General features: G+C 38.6%; 1 protein-coding gene and 1 long non-coding RNA gene across 15 annotated transcripts in view; one reads left to right on the forward strand and one right to left on the reverse strand.

The window, feature by feature from the left end:
• LOC138685216 (uncharacterized) overlaps positions 1–8,701 on the forward strand; it is a 41,399-nt gene extending 32,698 nt beyond the window's left edge. The window contains exon 4 of the long non-coding RNA XR_011324506.1: positions 7,629–8,701. This is a non-coding gene — a long non-coding RNA (uncharacterized lncRNA). The remainder of the gene's footprint in view (positions 1–7,628) is intronic.
• The window catches only part of CFAP74 (cilia and flagella associated protein 74), a 51,473-nt gene continuing 35,578 nt past the window's right edge, over positions 3,725–19,619 (reverse strand). For 8 of the 14 annotated variants that reach the window (XM_069782734.1, XM_069782735.1, XM_069782732.1 and 5 more), the window contains 17 exons: positions 18,111–18,198; positions 17,333–17,506; positions 15,862–15,995; positions 14,946–15,222; positions 14,350–14,457; positions 13,533–13,687; positions 12,162–12,296; positions 11,649–11,758; positions 11,208–11,263; positions 10,353–10,472; positions 9,924–10,076; positions 8,930–9,059; positions 8,234–8,388; positions 7,051–7,189; positions 6,147–6,274; positions 5,516–5,650; positions 3,725–4,293 (listed from right to left, as the gene is read on the reverse strand). In XM_069782734.1, coding sequence (XP_069638835.1) covers positions 4,180–4,293; positions 5,516–5,650; positions 6,147–6,274; positions 7,051–7,189; positions 8,234–8,388; positions 8,930–9,059; positions 9,924–10,076; positions 10,353–10,472; positions 11,208–11,263; positions 11,649–11,758; positions 12,162–12,296; positions 13,533–13,687; positions 14,350–14,457; positions 14,946–15,222; positions 15,862–15,995; positions 17,333–17,506; positions 18,111–18,198 — 2,311 coding nt within the window. In that variant the 3' untranslated portion in view covers positions 3,725–4,179. Of the gene's footprint in view, positions 4,294–5,515; positions 5,651–6,146; positions 6,275–6,982; positions 7,190–8,233; positions 8,389–8,929; positions 9,060–9,923; positions 10,077–10,262; positions 10,473–11,188; positions 11,264–11,648; positions 11,759–12,161; positions 12,297–13,532; positions 13,688–14,349; positions 14,458–14,945; positions 15,223–15,861; positions 15,996–17,332; positions 17,507–18,110; positions 18,199–19,619 lie in introns of those variants that run through there. The other 6 variants (XR_011324496.1, XM_069782733.1, XR_011324497.1 and 3 more) reach the window with 6 other exon arrangements.

The following is a 19,619-nucleotide window of genomic DNA, read 5'->3' on the forward strand; positions in this document are numbered from 1 at the left end:
TGGAAGTCTGGGGTTCGATAGACCATTCTCCAGATGACATCCACTACTTTTGCTCCATAAGGCTCAAAAACAGCATTTCAAGGCTTAGTAATGGCATGTGGCATACTGGCTAAAGTATTTTCCTACAGGACTGCTCAGGGTCATGGGATCATTGCTCATTTAGGAAAAGCTGCATTTGTAAGTGTGAAGCAATCTCTGAGGTCACTGGATAAGCAGAACATGTATTAATAACATGTGTGTGACACTAATACTTATTCTTTCACTTCCCTTCTGTTTTAGAAATAAGCTAGATACAGCTTTTAAGGATTATAAAGATCATACACGGACGTGAATTGCTTTCTTATTAAACTAGCACTGCATCAAAGCCAAAAAGAACATGTTTGCATTTAGATCCAAATCTGAAAGCACAAGAGTCTGTGTCCAGTAACCCAAAAGTGATCACAGCTGCAAAACTCAGTCTGAAAGCATAATGTTCAGAAATGCAGTTAGAGGAGCAGAAAACTTAAGCTTCTGGGAATCTTAGATATATTTCCGAGATTACATTTTCCATGTTATCCTCACAATAAGGGCTCCATCCCTACTGGAGTCTATAATATGGTAACATCAGATTACATGTTTAGAATCTCCTGGCAATTTTAATACCAAATCTGCTATGGTTGCTGATAACCTGCTTTGGAAGCACAGTATTGAACAGGGTTTTTTGCTTCAAGAGATTAACTTGTATGAAGGCTAGAGTTGCTGTGTTGAGCTGCTTCCGGTGGTTGTGAACTTGGCATTAAGCCATGCAAGTAGAATGCAATGTCCTCAGGGAATTAATTACCTACGAACCCACTATTTCTAGTTCAGCTTGGTGTGTCTAAATTAGCAGAATTGTTTCCACTAGTCAGTCATCTCTGTTTCCTGTATTGGGGAAAGATAAGAAGCTATTTTCATATCCATGATACATAAGAATTTTTTGGGTAGGAGCATCCACATAGGATTCCTAAATTTTCAGTAGACTGACAGTGTGCGCTGCGGATCATTGCAAATTTGCATTGTGAAGATTCTAAAGAGGCTCAGCACCAATTAAAAATGTAGCAAAAGTAACCAGGTTAATCTAAATCAAATTATCTTAGTTTTTTCTGTGTTAGAAGTCATCTGTTAGTGAATCCTTGACTTGCTTGCTCAACATCCACGCACATAAGCAAGAGGTTTTAAGCAACTAAAGAGCTCCACTGGTGAAAAAGCCTACAACTGTCACAGGGTTTAGGCACTGACTTTTCCACTTCAGTCAGCTTAGTCAAGGAAACAAGCTCTGTCAGATGTCTAGTAAGGGCAACGTTTTTACTCTAGATTGACAAACTCAAATGCCAGATCAAGCCCGAGAATTGCAGCAAATACATCAGAGGATTAGTTGTTTTTTTTCTGGAAAGGATCCCACTGTTTTCTATTCCTTGGTGAAATGTGGTAATTCTCATTTGAATAATAGCAAAACATCCAAGGGCTACTTTCTGCAGAAAAACTAACTGTTCTTTTACCTTTCAAGTTTTAGTTGTGTTCAGATGAAGAAGCATAGTCTGCATGCCTGCGTCAAGTTTTACAATGGATCTGCTTTCCCACATCAATATGCTTTTCCCTTTCGCACCAGCTTATCTCCCTCACTGCTCGTGTATTGCTTCATGCAAGAGCTAGGAACACTGAATTATGTGTGCCAAAAGAACAAAACCAATCCAATAGGAAAGGAAAACCCAGTCCTGCAAGGATCAGCCATTATGCCCCCAAGAAGTCAAATATGATTACTTTCGAGGCCCGAGATAAAATAACAGGCTTTTCTCTCATGCAAGAGAGTAAAAAAAGTTCAGATTTCCTTAAGTGTTTTACAGAATGTCAGCGGGTGTGTTGCAAGCACAGTTTATTTTCAGTACTCCAGAAATAGTAACCTATTCTTATTATCACAGTGCAACACTCCCCCTGGAGAAAATGAATACACATTTAGGTTTAAGCATGGGAACTTTGACCAGTGAAACTCAGAACCTTATGCTCACTTCAAGTCTGAGAAATTATTCATGTAAGTTCTCAAGATCAAGTCCAAAGAATGCAGTTAAAAATAGGTTACACCCTTTGCTTACCTTTTAAGCTATTCAGTACAGACAATGACTTAAGCCGGTCAATGGCAGCTGCTCTTTATAACCAGCTTAACTTTCTGAGTGCACCAATATAATGCTGTGTGCTTGACCATCCAACTTCTACACCTGAATGGGCGCATCCAGAGCTCTCTGAAGTTGTTACGAGTCTTTCAGATTCGGTGTCCAAGTAAATACTGTTGGTTGGACCAGCTAGTCCTTGTGTACACACCTTCTTTCTGCTTACTAAGCCACCTTCCTATTCTTGCAAGCATCCTCCACATTTTTTGAACGTCACTACAGTCTTTACATGTATTCTTTAAATTTTTTACTTTTTTTAATCCTTTGGATGCTTTTTCACTGTACCTGACCTCTGTGAAGCAGCAGGTTCCTAAGACAGGGGTGTTTCCTGGTAGATAATTTTAGACTTATTTTCAGCAGATTATATGGTTATGAGAGTCCAGAGACTAATTTATTCTCAGCCGTCACTTTTCAGTTTCCAAGAGTGAAATCCAAAGGATCCTCACATAACGGATACCCCCACATTAACTGCCTGAAATAAACTTTCCACCCCAACACGCGGTGCCCTTCCTTGCTTACTGGAAACTTCCCTATCATTAGGTAACTGTCAACTGTGCAGCACTATTTGCAACAGTTTCATTCTATGTAGTGGACTTTAATCTCCCTTTTAGGGCTGCAAGGACTGTAAGAGAACCAGCACACAAACTTCATTGTCCTCAACTTCCACCCGACCGCCCCAGCTGTGCCAGCAGAAAGAAGTACTCGGTGCCTCTCTTACGAAGGCAGAGCTGTCTCTGGCTAGCACTGCCACCCTCCTCCCTGCTCCTGCCTCCTCCCCTGGTGACTGTTTATTGCTCCGGCATTCGTAGTCCTTTAGACTGAAGAGTTAAGTAACTCCGCAGCCACTTGATCCATTATTAAATGAGAACAGATCTGAATGGATCAAATGTACCGTCTTTGGGAAAACAAGGAACCCCTCTTCATCAGTTATACAAGCTTCCTCTATAGAAGGGGGAAAACTAATTAACGTATTTCTTGAGACAATTGCTTTACTGCTTTTTCCTGCAGTCCAACTAGCTTGACACATTTTACCTCAGGGATATTTACAAACAGTCTGTTTCTATTTTCTTACTGCATAATCTAAAGCAATTTTAACAGCTACACAGGGCCAAATGGCAATATGCCTTTGGAGCAGTGGTGAGGGAATTTTGCCACAGACTTACTGTGATTCAAGAAAGAGTGTGATATAAGATTTGAAAGATTATCTATGATGTCTCCTAACTTCCTGGTCCCTTCATTCTCCATAGCCTAGCGCCTCTGTACTTTTCTCTTCCCTGAACTAGCTACTGCTTCCTGACAGAAGATATAGACCTGCAGGGCACTCCAACTTCCCCAGTAACACACAGAAATCTGCTCTTAGTCAGAATTCGGAGGAAAGCAAATATAGAAATACAATGTTTCTGGACAGCCATGTTCTAGGGCAAGTGTCTAACAATATCCAGCGATTCAGTGAACAGCATGGTCTTTATTTCCTCCTTGACCATGTGTCACCAGGAAGATTTCATACTGTCTTGTAAAAATGACTGCTCAAACACTTTGGAGGAGACTTGAATAAGCAGCTTTATTCTGGCCTTAAGAGGGAAAAGGTCAAGGATTTTCCAAAACCATTAAAATGCATCTGAAATTGGAAAAAGATACATTGTCTGAAACTCACCCAGGCAGATGTAAAAAAAGATAACTCCTCCTGAGGGAATGCCCACCTTTGGAAGACACTGCGATTAACAGCAGATCTATCTACTTGGGCCCCTCATCAATTCTTTCTTCTGCCACAAGATTATTGTCACAGAGTTGGCTTGAAAATGAAACTAGTGGAAACAGAGTTTACATAGAAATTTTGGGGGAAAAAAGCAGAAATATGACATGTTACTTTCCTTCCCGCTTCCCTGCTCCCCTCACATTTGCAACAATCTCAAAATCTTTCCATGTTTCAACTGAGATCCAGTGATTTCCCAGTAATATAAGCCTCCATTCTTCCTTTCCATTTAGCTTGGTTCCCTCACTTAGTGGGAGCATATGCAGACACAACTTTTGCCATGAAGAGAATTCGGTAAGATTCCTTAATATCACCTTTTAAGGTCAGGAGGGCTGTCACAAGCAGAGGGTCATCGGCCTACAAAAAAATCCACACATAAATCCAACCTATTTTTTTTGTAGATAGAAAAAAATTAGTTGATCAAGTTCTAAACCGAGTATTTCACATCTCAGTTGTAAGATGTACCAGTTATAGCTATAGATTACCTCACTTCCCACTGTGTTGGCTCTTTTATATTTCCACGCAACGCTCATACTGCAGTAAGTAAAGTAGCAATGACTAAGCATTCTATCATCTCCAGAGTGCTACAGATACCGTCACCACATTACAGCCATGACAACTGGGCACAGCAGCAACAGAGTACGCTGCAGTGAGGGTTGGGAAAGAAATGGATCCTGTTAGCCATCAGTTAGTGTTAAATCTTATGTAACAACCAGTGGTTACCAAGAGGCACGATGTCAACCTGACACATCATGCCAGGAACTCTACTGCCTTCTTTCTGCACATGACAGCAGCAATCTTAATTTTGGAACAAGCTACTCATTCTGCCATCCCACACACAGCTCACAACAAAGAGCAGGGGAGTAAATACTTTCAGTCTCCATGAATGCCCAGGAAGATGAATCAGGAAGGGCAGTCACAGCCCTGTAGAGATGTTTGGACCTCATACCTAGGCTCTGCAATACAAAAAGGCAGAAGTAGCCAGGGAAACGGGGTTCATAAAGCAGTTAATAAAATGGAGGATCCAAAAGGCCCCACTGACTTCCAGGAATATACCAAAGGAAAGGCAGCCCACGGCCAAAAGAAATGTGAACACTGCAGCAGAATGATCCGTGTAAAGTTAGTTCTGTGTCAGCAGGACCGCAGGTTTTCTCACACAGAGGGCATTAAAAAGCTCACTTCAGTGTGATCAAAGCTGTGCCTTTTAGTTGACAGCAGCAGCATTTTGGCCTTTTGGTGCTACGTCATGCAGTGACCTGTAAGAAGTTACTCTAAGTTCTGTAAGATGCAAGTGACTAATGTTTGTTCTTTTCATCACACAAGATGAATGAAGTCTATGGTGAGGTAGCAAGCCTCCAAATCACACATATTGTTCCTGGCTTTTATTCTCGTATCAGTGTTTATACCAGCCTATACTCCCCTTGGTAACCACACGTGTTCCGTCATCCCAATGTGTCAAAGCAGCCCGTACTGCTGACATCTTGAAGATCAGCTTTTGTATTGCTCCTACAAGTCGGTGAAAACAGCTGCCACGCACTTCCAGTTTAAGCAGCAACATGCTGTAGCAACTGTAACTTACCCGAAAGTCAGCAGGTGGCACCCAAGAAACACTGATGCATTTTACTTGACCAGGCTCAATCGTTCCCTTCACAGATTCAATAGTGAATCCCTTCTGCTGCAGGAGTGGCAGGCTATCAAAACGGAACTCCACGTTCTACGAGAGACACACACAACACACCCTCATTTCTGCTCCTTCAAACACAATGACTGTTTATTAAAGGCTGCACTGCCCAAATGCTACATGTGGGCCTACGGCTTGCCAGATAGCTTCTGCCCTTTGAAACTGCAAGGATCCATCTTGTTCATTGTGTCGAGTTGTCACAAAATACTATACTGAAATAACAGGATCAGACCTGTAATTCAGTTCTGTGCTCAAACTTATGTATTTCAGAATTAGGGAAGGAAACTGCTAAATTAATTTTGTTGCTGACTTAATATGATAATGCTAATTCCTCATACTAGCCCCTGAAAAATAATCTTTTCTTTTCAAACACTGATGCTTTTATAATGTAAAGTTTGTCAGAAACGCTGAAAGTTGTGTTTTTTAATTTATAGACTGAATTTTTGACAGAAGGAACTAGTAGCCATTTGTGCACTGTCAGTATTCCTTATAGCATCTGACATAAAACTGCGCATTTTATTTTCTTCACCTTCTTAGATGCAAACTGAGCTGTTTGTATAGCTCCAACTTTCAGTTCTGTCACTGCTGGCCTTGGAGAACTCTCTCCCTCGATATAGTCCAGCATGAGGAGAATGGACTTCACTGGTTCTTGTAGCTCTAAACAAATACAAATCAAGTAAACTCCAAGACAGTCAAAACTGAGCGATTACCAGTTTGGAACAGGCATAAATTACACCAGGATGGTTCAAAACAAAGTGATGTTGTAGCAAATTCATGAGTTGGCATAGATAAGGAGATCCTTCTTACAGTGAAGCAAAAGGAGGTTTTGCTAATTTGCAATTGCAAACTGTAATTGTTAATTGTTTATCAAGATTCATGCTTGTTTTCTAGCCCCATGGCACATACATTGTGTGTACTATATTCCTACTTGCGTACGGTATGTGCTTGGATTTATTTATAGCTCAGGAGCTATGAGTTGGTTATATACTGTCTCTGAACACAGATCCTGTCCAAAGAAATTAAGGAAGGATAAATTCAAACCCCGAAACTGTGTCTGTTTCATAACAGTACGAATCGGGAGACTCCAGGATACATTATTACATATGAAATAATTTTATAGAAGTGGCAGAAAGCAAATGCATCTTAATATGTCATAGTAGCATTAAATTACAATCATTTTTTTGCAAGGTAAATTGCAAAGAAAGAAGATCATCATTAAGATATAACTGCATTAAAATGAAGAGAAAATCTTTCCTTACGAGAAAGTTTCCTGCATTTTTTTTGTATGTTACAAATACGGGCTATACCATAGTGCTTATTTGTTCTGATTCTGGAAGAGTTACCTTTAATTTACCTTTTCATAAAGGATGAGGAACATGATCGTGTCTTATCACTCACTGTTTTGTAATAAAGTGTAAGTGGTAGCACATTACCTCCTTCTAGTGCCTTCTGTGATGACGTAGGTAATGTCACAGCCAAGGACTCAATGGGCACATCTAGCGGAACTCCCCCTTCCACAAACATTGGATGATCTCTTGCTGCACCCTTTAGGTGGATCACATGGGCTATTTTCTATATAAGACAAGAATGCTTCACATGCCAGCTACAGCTTAAGTACCAATGTAACTGCAATACTGACACAGCAGCATCAGTTGCATAGAAATTATTACATCATCTGCCTATATAAATGCCAAGAGGCCCTGTACTCTAATGCAAGAATCCTGCATCTTCCCCTTGTCTTGTCCGCTCAGGCACTTCTGTTTTAAACAACCTTTCATTCTTGGGCAACGTGCCTCAGGAGGGGACTGGAAAAACTATTTATACTAAAGCCACTGAAAGAGGCAAAACTTATCTGCCTAGTTTGTGAACTAGGACCAGTCTCCACTCATCTTCAACTTAGTCCAATTTGCATTCTTAACTGTAATTCCAAAGATAATCCAGAGATACAAAATTTGCAAGGAGAGAAACAGTGCTCACTTGCTCACTACCAGTTTCTGCTCTGTGTTTGCAGTGCCTGCTGATGGTCATTAGTCGGCACCCTTCATTAGCTTTTGGTTAGTCTCTTTTGGAACACGGCATAAAGCCACCTGCTATGCTGCCAGCCTGTGTATCCTGACCTGGGCTCCATCTAAGCTCAACTGCTGCTCTACAGATGGAAACCTCCTTGCTCATGCTGAGTGACTGCAGAAGCAGCTTCCTGGACCTCAGAGCACCTGTCAGTTTGCACGGCGCAGGTGTTGCTTCATTCTCCGCTGCCCTTAAATGCTACTTGCAGAGAATCCACTTGGAGCTGTGCTCAGCAGTGTGGCAGCAGCCTAGCTCCCATCACCTCTCATTTACGCAGTGCGGACAGCTGGGCAGAAAACAGGACTGAATCCCAAGTCACTATTGCTATGGATTAATAACGGAATATTTAAAACTTTAAAAAAAGTCAGTGGGCCCCAAACCTGCCATCTCCTACCTATACCTAATCTAATAAAGATAATACTTCTGCCTACAAATGCTGTCTACTAGATATAATTATTTGAAACTCCTGTTAAGACCCATGGTGGTAAAAATCACCGTGGGTCATATTCAGACATTGATTTCATAATCCAGGTATCTTGACTGTCTCACCTTGCCAAAGAGCACAAACTTGAGACGGTCAGAATAGTACAGACTTTCATGATCAGGACTGAAAGTAACAATAAAATCCTGACTCTTCCCAGCAACAATTTCTCCTTCTGTTGGAAAGATGCTGAACACACTTAAGCCATTATAGTTCTGTGTTCCTGGTAAATAAAAATGAGGATACAAATAAGAAAGGACAACAGCTGTGCTTTACTACTTCATATATTTTAAACCCATTTAATTTTTGTTGGAACAGCAAATAAATAAGACCAGATACATGGTTTTGCAGCAGAACAGGGTGTTAGAAATACCAGATAAATCCATCTATCAGTTTAATGCATTCATCTCTAGAGGTACTAAAGAAGCATCACCAAACCCCTCCTATATTCTAATGTGTTTTTACAGAGGTGGACATCCCTAAATGTAATCTTTAGTATGCAATTACTGAATCTAAATAAACCCACGCAAACACTGCTATCTCCTTAGTTGTGGATATTTGCTCAGGCTGCATAAATTTACAGCTACCTATACTGAAAGAATTAGTACAGCTCCTACTGGGGAAACAGAATTATGCCTTTAATTTCAGCAATGTGATGCCCCAGGTTTTGACAGTAGTGTAGATCTAACAGGGCCAAGTAATGCTGCTTTATACTTCATGAGTCTTTAACAAAAGAAAAAGAGAAAATTAAAAACCAAGTTTACCAACAAACTCTGTTCTTTGTAAAGAGGACGTAATAAAGGATGGAAGTCTCTGCTGATCTTTGTCCCTTGTTGATGAAAGTGAATCTAGTTGTACGGAGTATTGCAGGGTCAGCGTGGAAGTGTTCTGGATCTGAAGACATTAATTCACACAACAGCATTTTCATTAAGAAAACTGATTATCAAGCCTGTAGGATCCATAGTTTGTGAACTGGCTGAATTTGTTTCACTGCATTACTGTACTACTGTGTACCCAGATGCCACCAAAAGCATGTGTTATTGCTACCCATAATGGATCATGTCAACCCCTGCCCCCCAACAACAGGGAACAGGCTCCTTTTAAGAGTCTTGCAGCAAGTAATATATTTGGGTTATTGACAGACAAAATCTGAGAGGAGAAAAATTATGCCTAGATCTTGGCTTGTTTCTCAGTCTGTGGGCATCTGCAGTATGTGAATGAGTGAATCGGTTAAACTTCCCTAGACTGTACCGTGGCAGACCCTCATGTGTTCTTTGTAGGACCAATTTTGCATTTCACCCACGTACCTCTGTCACTGCTTTGTGTGGACACAGAGCAGCCTCAGTTGTGATAGTACTAATGGAGAGATTAAAGAAAGAGAGCAAATATTTCTAACACTGGTAAAAGCAAAGGCATTTCTGACTTCACATCCCTCTGCATACCAGCTAGATCTACAGAGAAAATCCCACAGACCATTTCTCCTTTTCTTTTATAGAAGGTACTGGATCTCTATTTTTTGTATGGACTGCAGGCAGGACAGAAGCAGCTAACGAGATCCTCCCTGCACAGCTTTGTTACCTTTGGCCTGAAACTCTCTCAGCACCAAATCACTCTGCCAGATGCGCTTTTAAAGCTATATTCTTTTGTCTACAGTTTGCCACTCAGCCTTATGTTCTGCCAGACTAGAAACTACAGAACTCCTCTTCCTCCTTACAAAAATTGCTGATCTGCTTTCTGGTTCAGCACAGAGGGCTTTACCTTGAATGTGGAAGTCACCTTCTCTCTGGCTATGACATATCCCATATCGAGTACTTCTTCCACAGAGCAAACAGTTGATGGCATCACCCCACAACCAGTGATACTTAGGGTTAGATTGGTTTTTGCCGTCCGGATGTCCAGCGTTTCACAAAACTGCCAAGAGGATGTCTGTTAGCCCATTTGCTGAAGGAAAACATCCCCCATCCCTCCCAACTGACCCCCCCTCCCACGAATGGGCCATTACTACAGAACTTCTGGATTTAGTGCATAGACAAAGATCCAAATGTTGGGAAAGGCTATGCACAGGTAACAAGTTTTTCTTACTATTATACAGCCTTATTCCAGTCAGTAATACGTGTATATTACACAGCCTGTTACATCTCTCCATCTCTCCTCTTTTACTCCATTACTGTTGTATCTCTTACTCACCCATTTATTCTCATTTGGACAAAAAGAGATGATGAGGGCTTTATTTTCACCTGGCTCAAGCATTCCAACTGGTCTGACCAACAGGAAGGGACCATTGGGATTCAGAACTGAGAATCCTAGCTAAAATAGTGCAACTCAAGGAAAAAATTTATAAACAAAGATTGGGGAAAAAGATGTAAGAACAGATTCTAAGTATTGTTCAGACCAAAGACGTACAAACCAACTGTCTATAAGCTTTTTCAGAGTTCAGTAACTAACTCAGAGAAAAGAAGAACTAATCCAATTTTTTTTTTTCCCCCCATTGAATTCAAATAGCTGCAAGATCCTTTTCCAGTCAATAAGATTTCCACGTAACTCCATTTTCAGATTTTGCCTGGAATGGGTCATTAACAGCCCAAGATCCAGGACACGCCTTCTCCTATATTATCCTACACAGTTTAACCCAGACAAGCCAGTGTAGTACCCTCCTCTTACAAGATATTCAGAAATTCAGAGAAGCATTGTGCAAAAATTAAGGAGTTGGTTCCATTTCACACTATGTCATACTGTAGTGAAACTAGCTTTGTCATCAGTACCTTATACTCTTTAGAAAGTGGTTAAGTGCTTCTCAAGTTTGGCTCTATGCAGAATTATTTGCAGTTAAAAGGGTGGAATGGAATTAGCTTTCCAGTAGGTCACCTAGGCTCGTCTGATATATCCTTCACATCACCTGCCTCACTCTGAAAGATGTGTATTCAGTCTGAAATCTGCTACCTCCTACTTGCTTTAGTGTCAAACAGTTCCTCCTAGAGATAAAGAGTCAAATTAAACCGAAGCTGAATGGCAGATTAACTTACATGTTCCAAACAAGGATACTTCCAGCTTCTCTGGGGAGATATTTTGTATTGTAATTCGCTTAATCATTCTGTGGCCTGACAGGAACGAAAACATTTCAAAAAGTGATGATGCTCACTCATGCACTACCATTCCTCATTTTTACTCATGCTTCTACCTGGGCCAAACATTCATTCCATTTCTATAGCTAATACACTAGTCAAAGCTCACCAAAATACTTTCAAATTTGGACAGTCACTTGTAGAGCTTCCGATTCCATGTTTTGGGATCAAGTCTGCTTTTTTACATGCCTCAGCTGGCCACATAGGCTCCTAATTTTCCACCTAATTACCTATTACAGGGCTAATTTCTATATTGACTTCTGAAAATCAAGGGAACAATGTAAAAGAAAATGCAATACTATGCTCAGAAGAGATTAACATCAGACAGAAAAAACTCAAAACTTTAATTCAAATTTCATACCTACTGCAACATCACCAAAATTGACCGTGTTTTTTCCATTATCTGAAGTGATCACAACAGATGGTGCTACAGCTGGACAGTGCAACTCCAAGTACAAAGTGTTGTAAGGGCTAGAGAGATAGTAGAAGGATATTTGCTCTTGGACCATACAGAAATAAAAACTATTGTCAGAAATCTGTTCTTATTCTGTTCATATCACAGGTGATCATTAAATTGGTATTACAAGTCAATACATAATTTTTGGCAGCTGACTTTTTTGTGTATGCCTAAGCAGAAATATGAACTAAATCTGGCTTAAATTTTTCATACAACTATTCTTTAAGCTGCTTTTATATTTATGTGTTTGATTCTTATCCAACTAGTGGGTTGTAAGCATGAGTTTCTACCACTGACCTATGAAGTAATTAAGATCAGAAAGCAAATTTCCTCCCCAAATGAATAAATTAACATGCCCACCGTTTCCCCCTCAAATTTCTGAACTATCATGAATTGCAAACATCTAATTGCAAATACCTGCAGCTTAGGTTTCCAGAGCCTTTCTTTTCATCGATCTGTCCACTTGCAACAAAGCACGGTATGATGAATTTTTCAAACCTCCCACTGAAATTCCTCATCAGGAAAGCCTGGGCTACCATATAAGCATCTGAACTAGAAAATCCAAGAATAAGAATCATCTTAGTAAGTGAGAGAGCAAGAAAAAAAAAAATCAAATAGATACCTACTGAGCTATTTGCGTTTACTGTTTCTTGGTCATATATTCAAAATTGAGCATAACAGTGAAACTCAGCAACTGTCTTGATACATAGAAATGGACCTACCCTACTAAGCAGCTTGCTTTTCTCACCAAAAGAGAATAAAAATTATAAACCCAGATAATAGATGTTATACTGAATAGATGTTATACTGTTAAACTCAGTACGATTTCCTTATGTTGAATACATTAAGTATTCCAGTGTCTTCCAGTACTTCCACATCATTTCAATGATATGTAATCACACATGGTCACATTTCTGTAATGCAATATGCCAAGCTATACTTCATAATGGGAGTTTTCAAATATAAATTTTACTTTTGTGACCTGTACTGAAAGTATTTAAAAATTATAATTAATGGATTGCAATGGACATGGGATTTTAGTCAAAAATATCTAATGTCCAGTACAGCCAAATGCCTGGTGTTTAAGCATGTAATTACTTCAAACACTTCTAAATTCCTCAGGTTAGGCAGAAGTGTGGTTCTAAAAAGTTGAATTATATGCTAAACAAGGGACCTCAAGTATCAGATTTTGCATCTAAATATCCAAGTTTCTAGACAGCACGTGCTATTAATGTTAATTCTCACTGAGGGACACATATTGTAAAATGACTATTTAAAAAACACATTTTTACATTTCCAAGACTGAAGATGACCATGGCTGATACGATGGACTATGTAAGCCCCCCAAAAAACAACCCATGGATATGGGCCATCAGATGGTTTCCATCTGGGCTGAATGTATTCAGCTCTGTTAAACCTGTTCAGAAAAAGATGTATTAGTAGTAGTCTCTTTTGGTACCTAAATTCAGCTTTCTAGTTGCCCTTTAAAATAACACCCTTGCTGGTTCAGCCAAATTTGCCCAAACAGTCACATCTCATGCTTTCTGATATATTCTTTGAAGTCTTCAATCCCTCTGATGCATAAAGGGATTCTTTGCCTTACATGAGAGGATACAGCTGTGTGGCTTAAAAGCAGTACTAATTTTGGAAACAGCCTTTGCAACATAGCTAAAGCTATTTCTTCTCCACAGATTGCTTTCTTGTCTACCTATAGGCTTTAGTAGATTTATTACACTACTTATAAAGAGAATGTTGTCTATGTAGTACAAGATGCTTTTGCTGACTTACTCAGGCTTTAAGTCTTCGGATTGTGGTTGTTCAGAAGTACACAGAGAAGTCAGGTATTTACTGCCTCCATCCCTTACAAGCTGTCTGCAAGACTGCTGTTTGGTAATGGAAATGCTTAATTTCTTTCCCTCTCTCTTTTCATCTTTCTTCCTTTTCTGCAAATACACACACGGAGACATTATACACTGAGGGTGATCACTGGTAATCCAATCAAGACATCAGTTTACAGATACACAGTCCCTGGCCCAAGGCTACAGAACCTAAGAGGTGACAGAGTGCATTTATCCCATACGTTTCTAATAATTCTATGATTCTATGAATAATGTAAAATTAAGTTGAAATGGACATATTTTACTCCGTCTTAAAAAAAGAGTTCCCCTATTGGAGCAGACAAGTAAAAAGACTGTCTCTCATGGGAATTTTACCTATTTATCTCATAATTAAAGACAACCATAGGTGCTTACGTAAATTAATTGACCCACAGCATTGCATATGAAGTCCATGTATGCTGTTAATCTGCAAGAAGTATAGAAACTTTTTTTTTTTAAGAGTACTTGCAGTTAGCATTTGCAAGAAAATCCTCTAGGAATGCTTTTGAAATTGTTAGCATGAAATTAAATTATTACTCAGTGAACAGACTACACATTAAGTGCACCAGCACAGTCACACTCTTGTCCTTTATAGGCAGGTCTTATATGGATCGTGAGTTTGGGCTTCATTAATATGCAAATAATTTTATGATAAAAATACCATCCAGAGAAACAAATATCTGGAAGTAACAGACCAACAGCATGTGCTAGTTCTTAGCATTCCTTACTTGTATTTCTGCCCCTGTCGCAGCTGCTCTGCAAAGCCTCCGAACTGCCTCTTCTCTGATTAGCTGATCTGACAATGTTGGTCTGAAGGACACTTGAATCAAGCTTTTCTGGGAGTGCAAGAGCATACACAAGAATGATAGGCAAAATTCAGCCCTCATACATGCATTATACCTACAAAGCTCAATAGGAGCATAAACATAACAGCAAAAAATTAACAAATAAAATACAATTTTTTTTCCAAGTGAATAAGATGATCCTAAGGATAAGGTCACTTGCAGCTTTTTTGGAAGTCCACTGTGTTACAGTGGGCTGGTTTTACATGACCACTATTGTTGATATTTAAACATTCTTCAAATAAATCTTAATGACAACACTGGGGAAAGAACATTCAGGGTGAAAGCTCCCATTAAGCATTAGCCAAATTAGATGGTTAACCCTTCATGTCTGCTTTAAAACATTATTTCAAACAATATAAAATATTCCAGCTATTCTCATAATAGCTGACATTTGAGCTTCGTTTACAAGTGACAACATTTGTAGGGATGTAGATGACCAAAAGATTTGGCAGAACACTTGACGTTTAAAGTGAATTTACCTTCCCCGGCAACACAGTTCCAACAGAAGGTGTAATTGTCACTGGACAGTCTTCTGGCACACAGAATTCAAATGAAGTGGGTCCAACAGGGGCAACTTCCCCATTGCCAATTCTTGGGACAGCATGAGTGAAGTGGTTGACACTCGCATGGGAATTCATCACATACAGTTTTGCTGTAGACACACCATTTAAAGCTGTTGCAGCAAACTGAACTAAGGAATGAGACAATTCAAGAGGTGGGTGGACTCCAACTGCTTTGCATGACAGCTTGAATTGTCTAAAAATAAACACATGATAAATTGTCTCAGCATAAAATAGTCTCTTAATCAGCCCGGAAAATAGGGAACTAATCCTGTAGTCCCTATTTAAGCAGAATTTCAAGCTTGCAATGGGAATTTTGCCTAAAGATGAACAATAATACTATCTATTTTTAATGCACAATTGGCTAGAGTCCCTACTTGAATTCTTCCTCTGTGAACTTCTGGAAATACATCCAGTCAAATCAAAGTTTATGCCATCATTATTTTAGTAGCATTAGCTTAATGTATGAAGCATTTTTACCAAAAAAAAAAAAAAAAAAAAAAATCCTTCAGTAATTCTACTGGAAAAGCAAGCAGAACATTGCAGGTTAAGATGACCTGGGGCAGACTTGCAGCTTGGGTATGCAACAAGGATAAATTTTGGGTGAGATATGAAAAGTCATGTCAGTAAAGACAGACACGTAAACGAAGGATGAAACTAACAGGCACTGAGCAACTCTTGTCAACTGGAGAATTCCTAGCTGCCTCACATTTTTTTCCTAGCCTTACCTCTTCAAAGTAGGCAGGGATTTAATTTCTGAACTAGCTTAACAGTGGAAATCCAGTGTGATTTAGACTTCTAGATTACATATTACTGAATCAGTTTCTTAACATACCTATTGATCTCTGACTTGCAGGTTAGTTCAAAGCTGTACTCTTTTGCCTTGTCAGCTTTAAAGATAACGTCCAATGTCAGGCTTTCAAGGGGAAGAAGAATTCCAATTCCGTCATTGGGTTGAATTTCAACAAACTTCAGAATGACAAGATAAGAAATTATTGTTATTAAAATAAGCAATTATGAGTTAAATTATCAAATTATTAAATAATTTAAAATAAGACATTACTGGCGAGGTAAGAAAATTTTGTTATTAAATGTACAAATCTCAGGAAACCAGAAACCTTCTAGTAAGAAGCTTTCATTTGAGTTAGTGACTAGTGTCTGACTGATGTGCAGATTTCTAATCTCAAAGTAACTTGAAAGGCATTAAACCCATTAACTCAGACTTCAGTAGAATTTTTTCCCCAGCTTCTCACCATCTATGGTAATCACCTTTCTCTAATGATGTTTATTTATTCTTCATAGACAACTGAATGAAATATGATAAGAATCTCAACAGTTCCCCCTGTATCTTTGAAGATCCGATTCCTGTATGATGTGCAGATACCATAGCGACAAGTAGCATTTTAATAACTACAAATGCATATTGGTTTGTGTTTATGGGTTGATGATGATTCAGGAATGTCTCCTCATCCCATTTTAAGCTAATCATGAAACACATGCTGTGAAGTAAGCTTTAACGAAGCTGAATATTCCAATTTCTTTTAGCTAACTCCTTGATTTTAATCCCTAGTACAGCAGAGAAAGGGAGAATGTCTAATTAAATGTCAAGTTCCTCTAGCTCTGATTCCAATATGCCATTCATATGGTGATCATCATGCTATTATGAAGCTTGAACAGCTAACATTTTGCAAAAAAAAAATAATAATAAAAAAAAATTCAGTAGACCTAGCCCACACAAAACTGGCAGCTCCTGTGATTAATTTAGCTTTCACATCAACTTAAAGCCAGTCAGAAAATACCTAGGCATGGTTCAGGGGATGATTCCCAATAAGCAGTGTGGACATGGCAATCCTGCTCTAAAGACAAAGCATTTAGGCATTTGGATGCAAACTGTATGATATTCCTCAGCCTCAAGGCAAAAGCAACAGCCCTAAGCCTGTTTTATTTAGTAGTATAAGCGACCTGTGAGTCTGAAAGGAAAGTGCACCAGGTATTCTGTTAGTAGATTTGTTGGCGTAAAAAATCGGTATTCTAATAGCATAAAGTTAGCCTAATAATATTATGTAGATGAGAATAGTAAAATCTCCTCAAAGATGTTTATACTGCTTGGAAAATGCTTAGGGTAGAAGATGAAATTTACACAAACCAGTACCAGAACTAACCTGCATGTTTCCACAGTGCTGCAGGCAGAAGTATTTCCGTGGGTTTGCAAGAAACAGTCATGATTTATTTTTATTGAAGCATGTTTTCTTAATAATTAAATATATTTTGATACAAGAAGAGATGTGTGTGGGATAACTACATACCTCTGGAAGTCCCACAAATCCAAACTCTTGTGGCAAGATGGATTTGTTTGTTAGCGTGACATTTGTCTGCACAGCTTCATAGACTGTGCAGTATCCAAAATTGATTTGTGCTGGACTGATTTCCAAATCAGAAGTAGTAACAATTGCATGGACAGTAATATTAACTTTTTTAGCCTGAAACAAACGCAAAAGCACAGGATAAAAACCTCCATCTGTAGCATTTAAGGACAGGATTTAAGTGAAATGTCATCCAAAAAGTAACTGCAAAAAAGTTATTCTACTCTATTCCTTGACAATAACACATGCAAATGTAACGTATCTATCTTGAACTTCAGCCTCCTTGTTCTCGAAAAACAAACAATAGGAAATATCTCTTTGATAAGCAAAATAAAAAAAAAAATCTGTATCTCAAAATCCATATGCTAGAATGGAATCACACCTGCATCTCCAGGAAATGTAAACTCTAAGAACATGTGACATCTACAGTACAGATCAAAATAAAAAGACTGTGCTATGGTATCTGATAACTCTGGTACAAAATAAACTACTAGGGAACAGATGAGCACTAACTAGAAAGGGTTTAACTTTCTGTATTGTAAACACGCTGACAAGAAGAAACTATAAAATTGGTGTTATCACTTTAAGCGCCTTTTACTATTACCATAGGACTTCAACTGGTAAAGAACTAATCTAAGATTAGGTATAATTAAGTGAACATCCACTAAAATAATTTACACCTATTGTCAGTCTGATAACCAGCATAATAAAAATCACTAACCTTATCCACAATCAGTATTGTCACTGGAACTTCCAGAACTCTTGTCTCTTCATTAAAACGTCTCCCTGCATCTTCAGGAAGAGAGTGCCTGAAAATCAAAAAGTACATTCAATTTCATTAAAATACTGTGGCTGTTTTCTAGTTAAGAGGAATAATAAACTTTTGATGGATAAATTTCTGAACAAAAAAACTCCAACAAACCAAAAAAATGCACAAAACATATTACTTAAGGTCTAAAAGTTTTATTATTCACAGCTTTTAATCTTAACACAGCCTTTGTGCTCAAATAGGAGTATTCGCATATATAGTTGGTTAAGCATCAACTCCAATGCTTCACTGAAGTGTCACTACAATCTTGTATGCAAGATATACGCAAGTATTAGGGAAAACGGTGGAAGAATGGTGGAAGAAAATGCCAATCAAAAATTAGTGACCTATGAAGTTCCAGTTTCTGACCAAGAAAGAGAAGGTGCAGTGAGATCAGAAACATTATGGACTTGTCACAGATTTCCTATAGAATGGCACACCTCCAGACAATCTGCTCTGAGCAGGTATGCACAAATTGCAAGGGTATCTAGCAATGAAGTTAGAATAATTGACCTTGTATGTTAATGTTGGAATTATTGTTTATTTTTTTTAAAAACAGCATTTTGGACACACAAGAGTTTAAGGGAGTTATTCACAGGGGTCTGCATCCATTTATCCTTTCTTAAAATGCCATCCAGTCATTTAAAATTCTGAAAAACTTAAAGCTTACTTTAGAATATAAGCCTTCTGCATCTTTGCTGCAACCACAGCATATAACCAACCCAACCTAGGCAATTGTTTCCTTTTGACACTGACGTTAGTTAACTACCAGCCAGTTTGAGGCAGAACCAACTGCATCCCAAAGAACACAGACATAAATAAAGTGAAACAAACTTGGAGACCAATAGTGTCTGACTATATACCAGATTAGTAATTTATAAGAAATATGTGGGTTTTCTGTAGCTGTGATAGCATCTTGCTATCATAAGCTCAATTTCAGAGCTTCAAGCCAAGACAATACAAAAACTCTAGCGTATTTAGCTCTGCTGGTCTATTTATAGTGTCTTACAGCATCAGAGTGAATTGCTTCCTGTTCTTAGGTCTCCACAGTGATAACATTCCTACTACTGCTACTGGAATTACATGCAATTTTTGTAATGTATTGTTAAAGAATAGTTAATGAATAAATAGCACCCACTCAGTCACCACAGTAATCTGAAATCTTGCTGGCTGTTATTCTGCAAGTCTGAACTGTGACTTTAGAAGGTGATCTTCAAAGGTATTGCTAACTTGTTTAAAGATAGGAACTGGAGTTAAATACAAGGTAGGAATAAAGTATCAGCTTTCACTTTGTCACAGGACATTACAACAGCAGAAGAAATCAATGTATTACAAAATAATCCAGAGGGGGAAAAAAAATTATTGTAACTGTAAATACACAGTGATGGAGTCCAAATTAGCTGTTATGCCTTGGGGAAAAGA

Source organism: Haliaeetus albicilla, chromosome 4, assembly GCF_947461875.1.
Source record: "Haliaeetus albicilla chromosome 4, bHalAlb1.1, whole genome shotgun sequence".
Taxonomy (NCBI): domain Eukaryota; kingdom Metazoa; phylum Chordata; class Aves; order Accipitriformes; family Accipitridae; genus Haliaeetus; species Haliaeetus albicilla.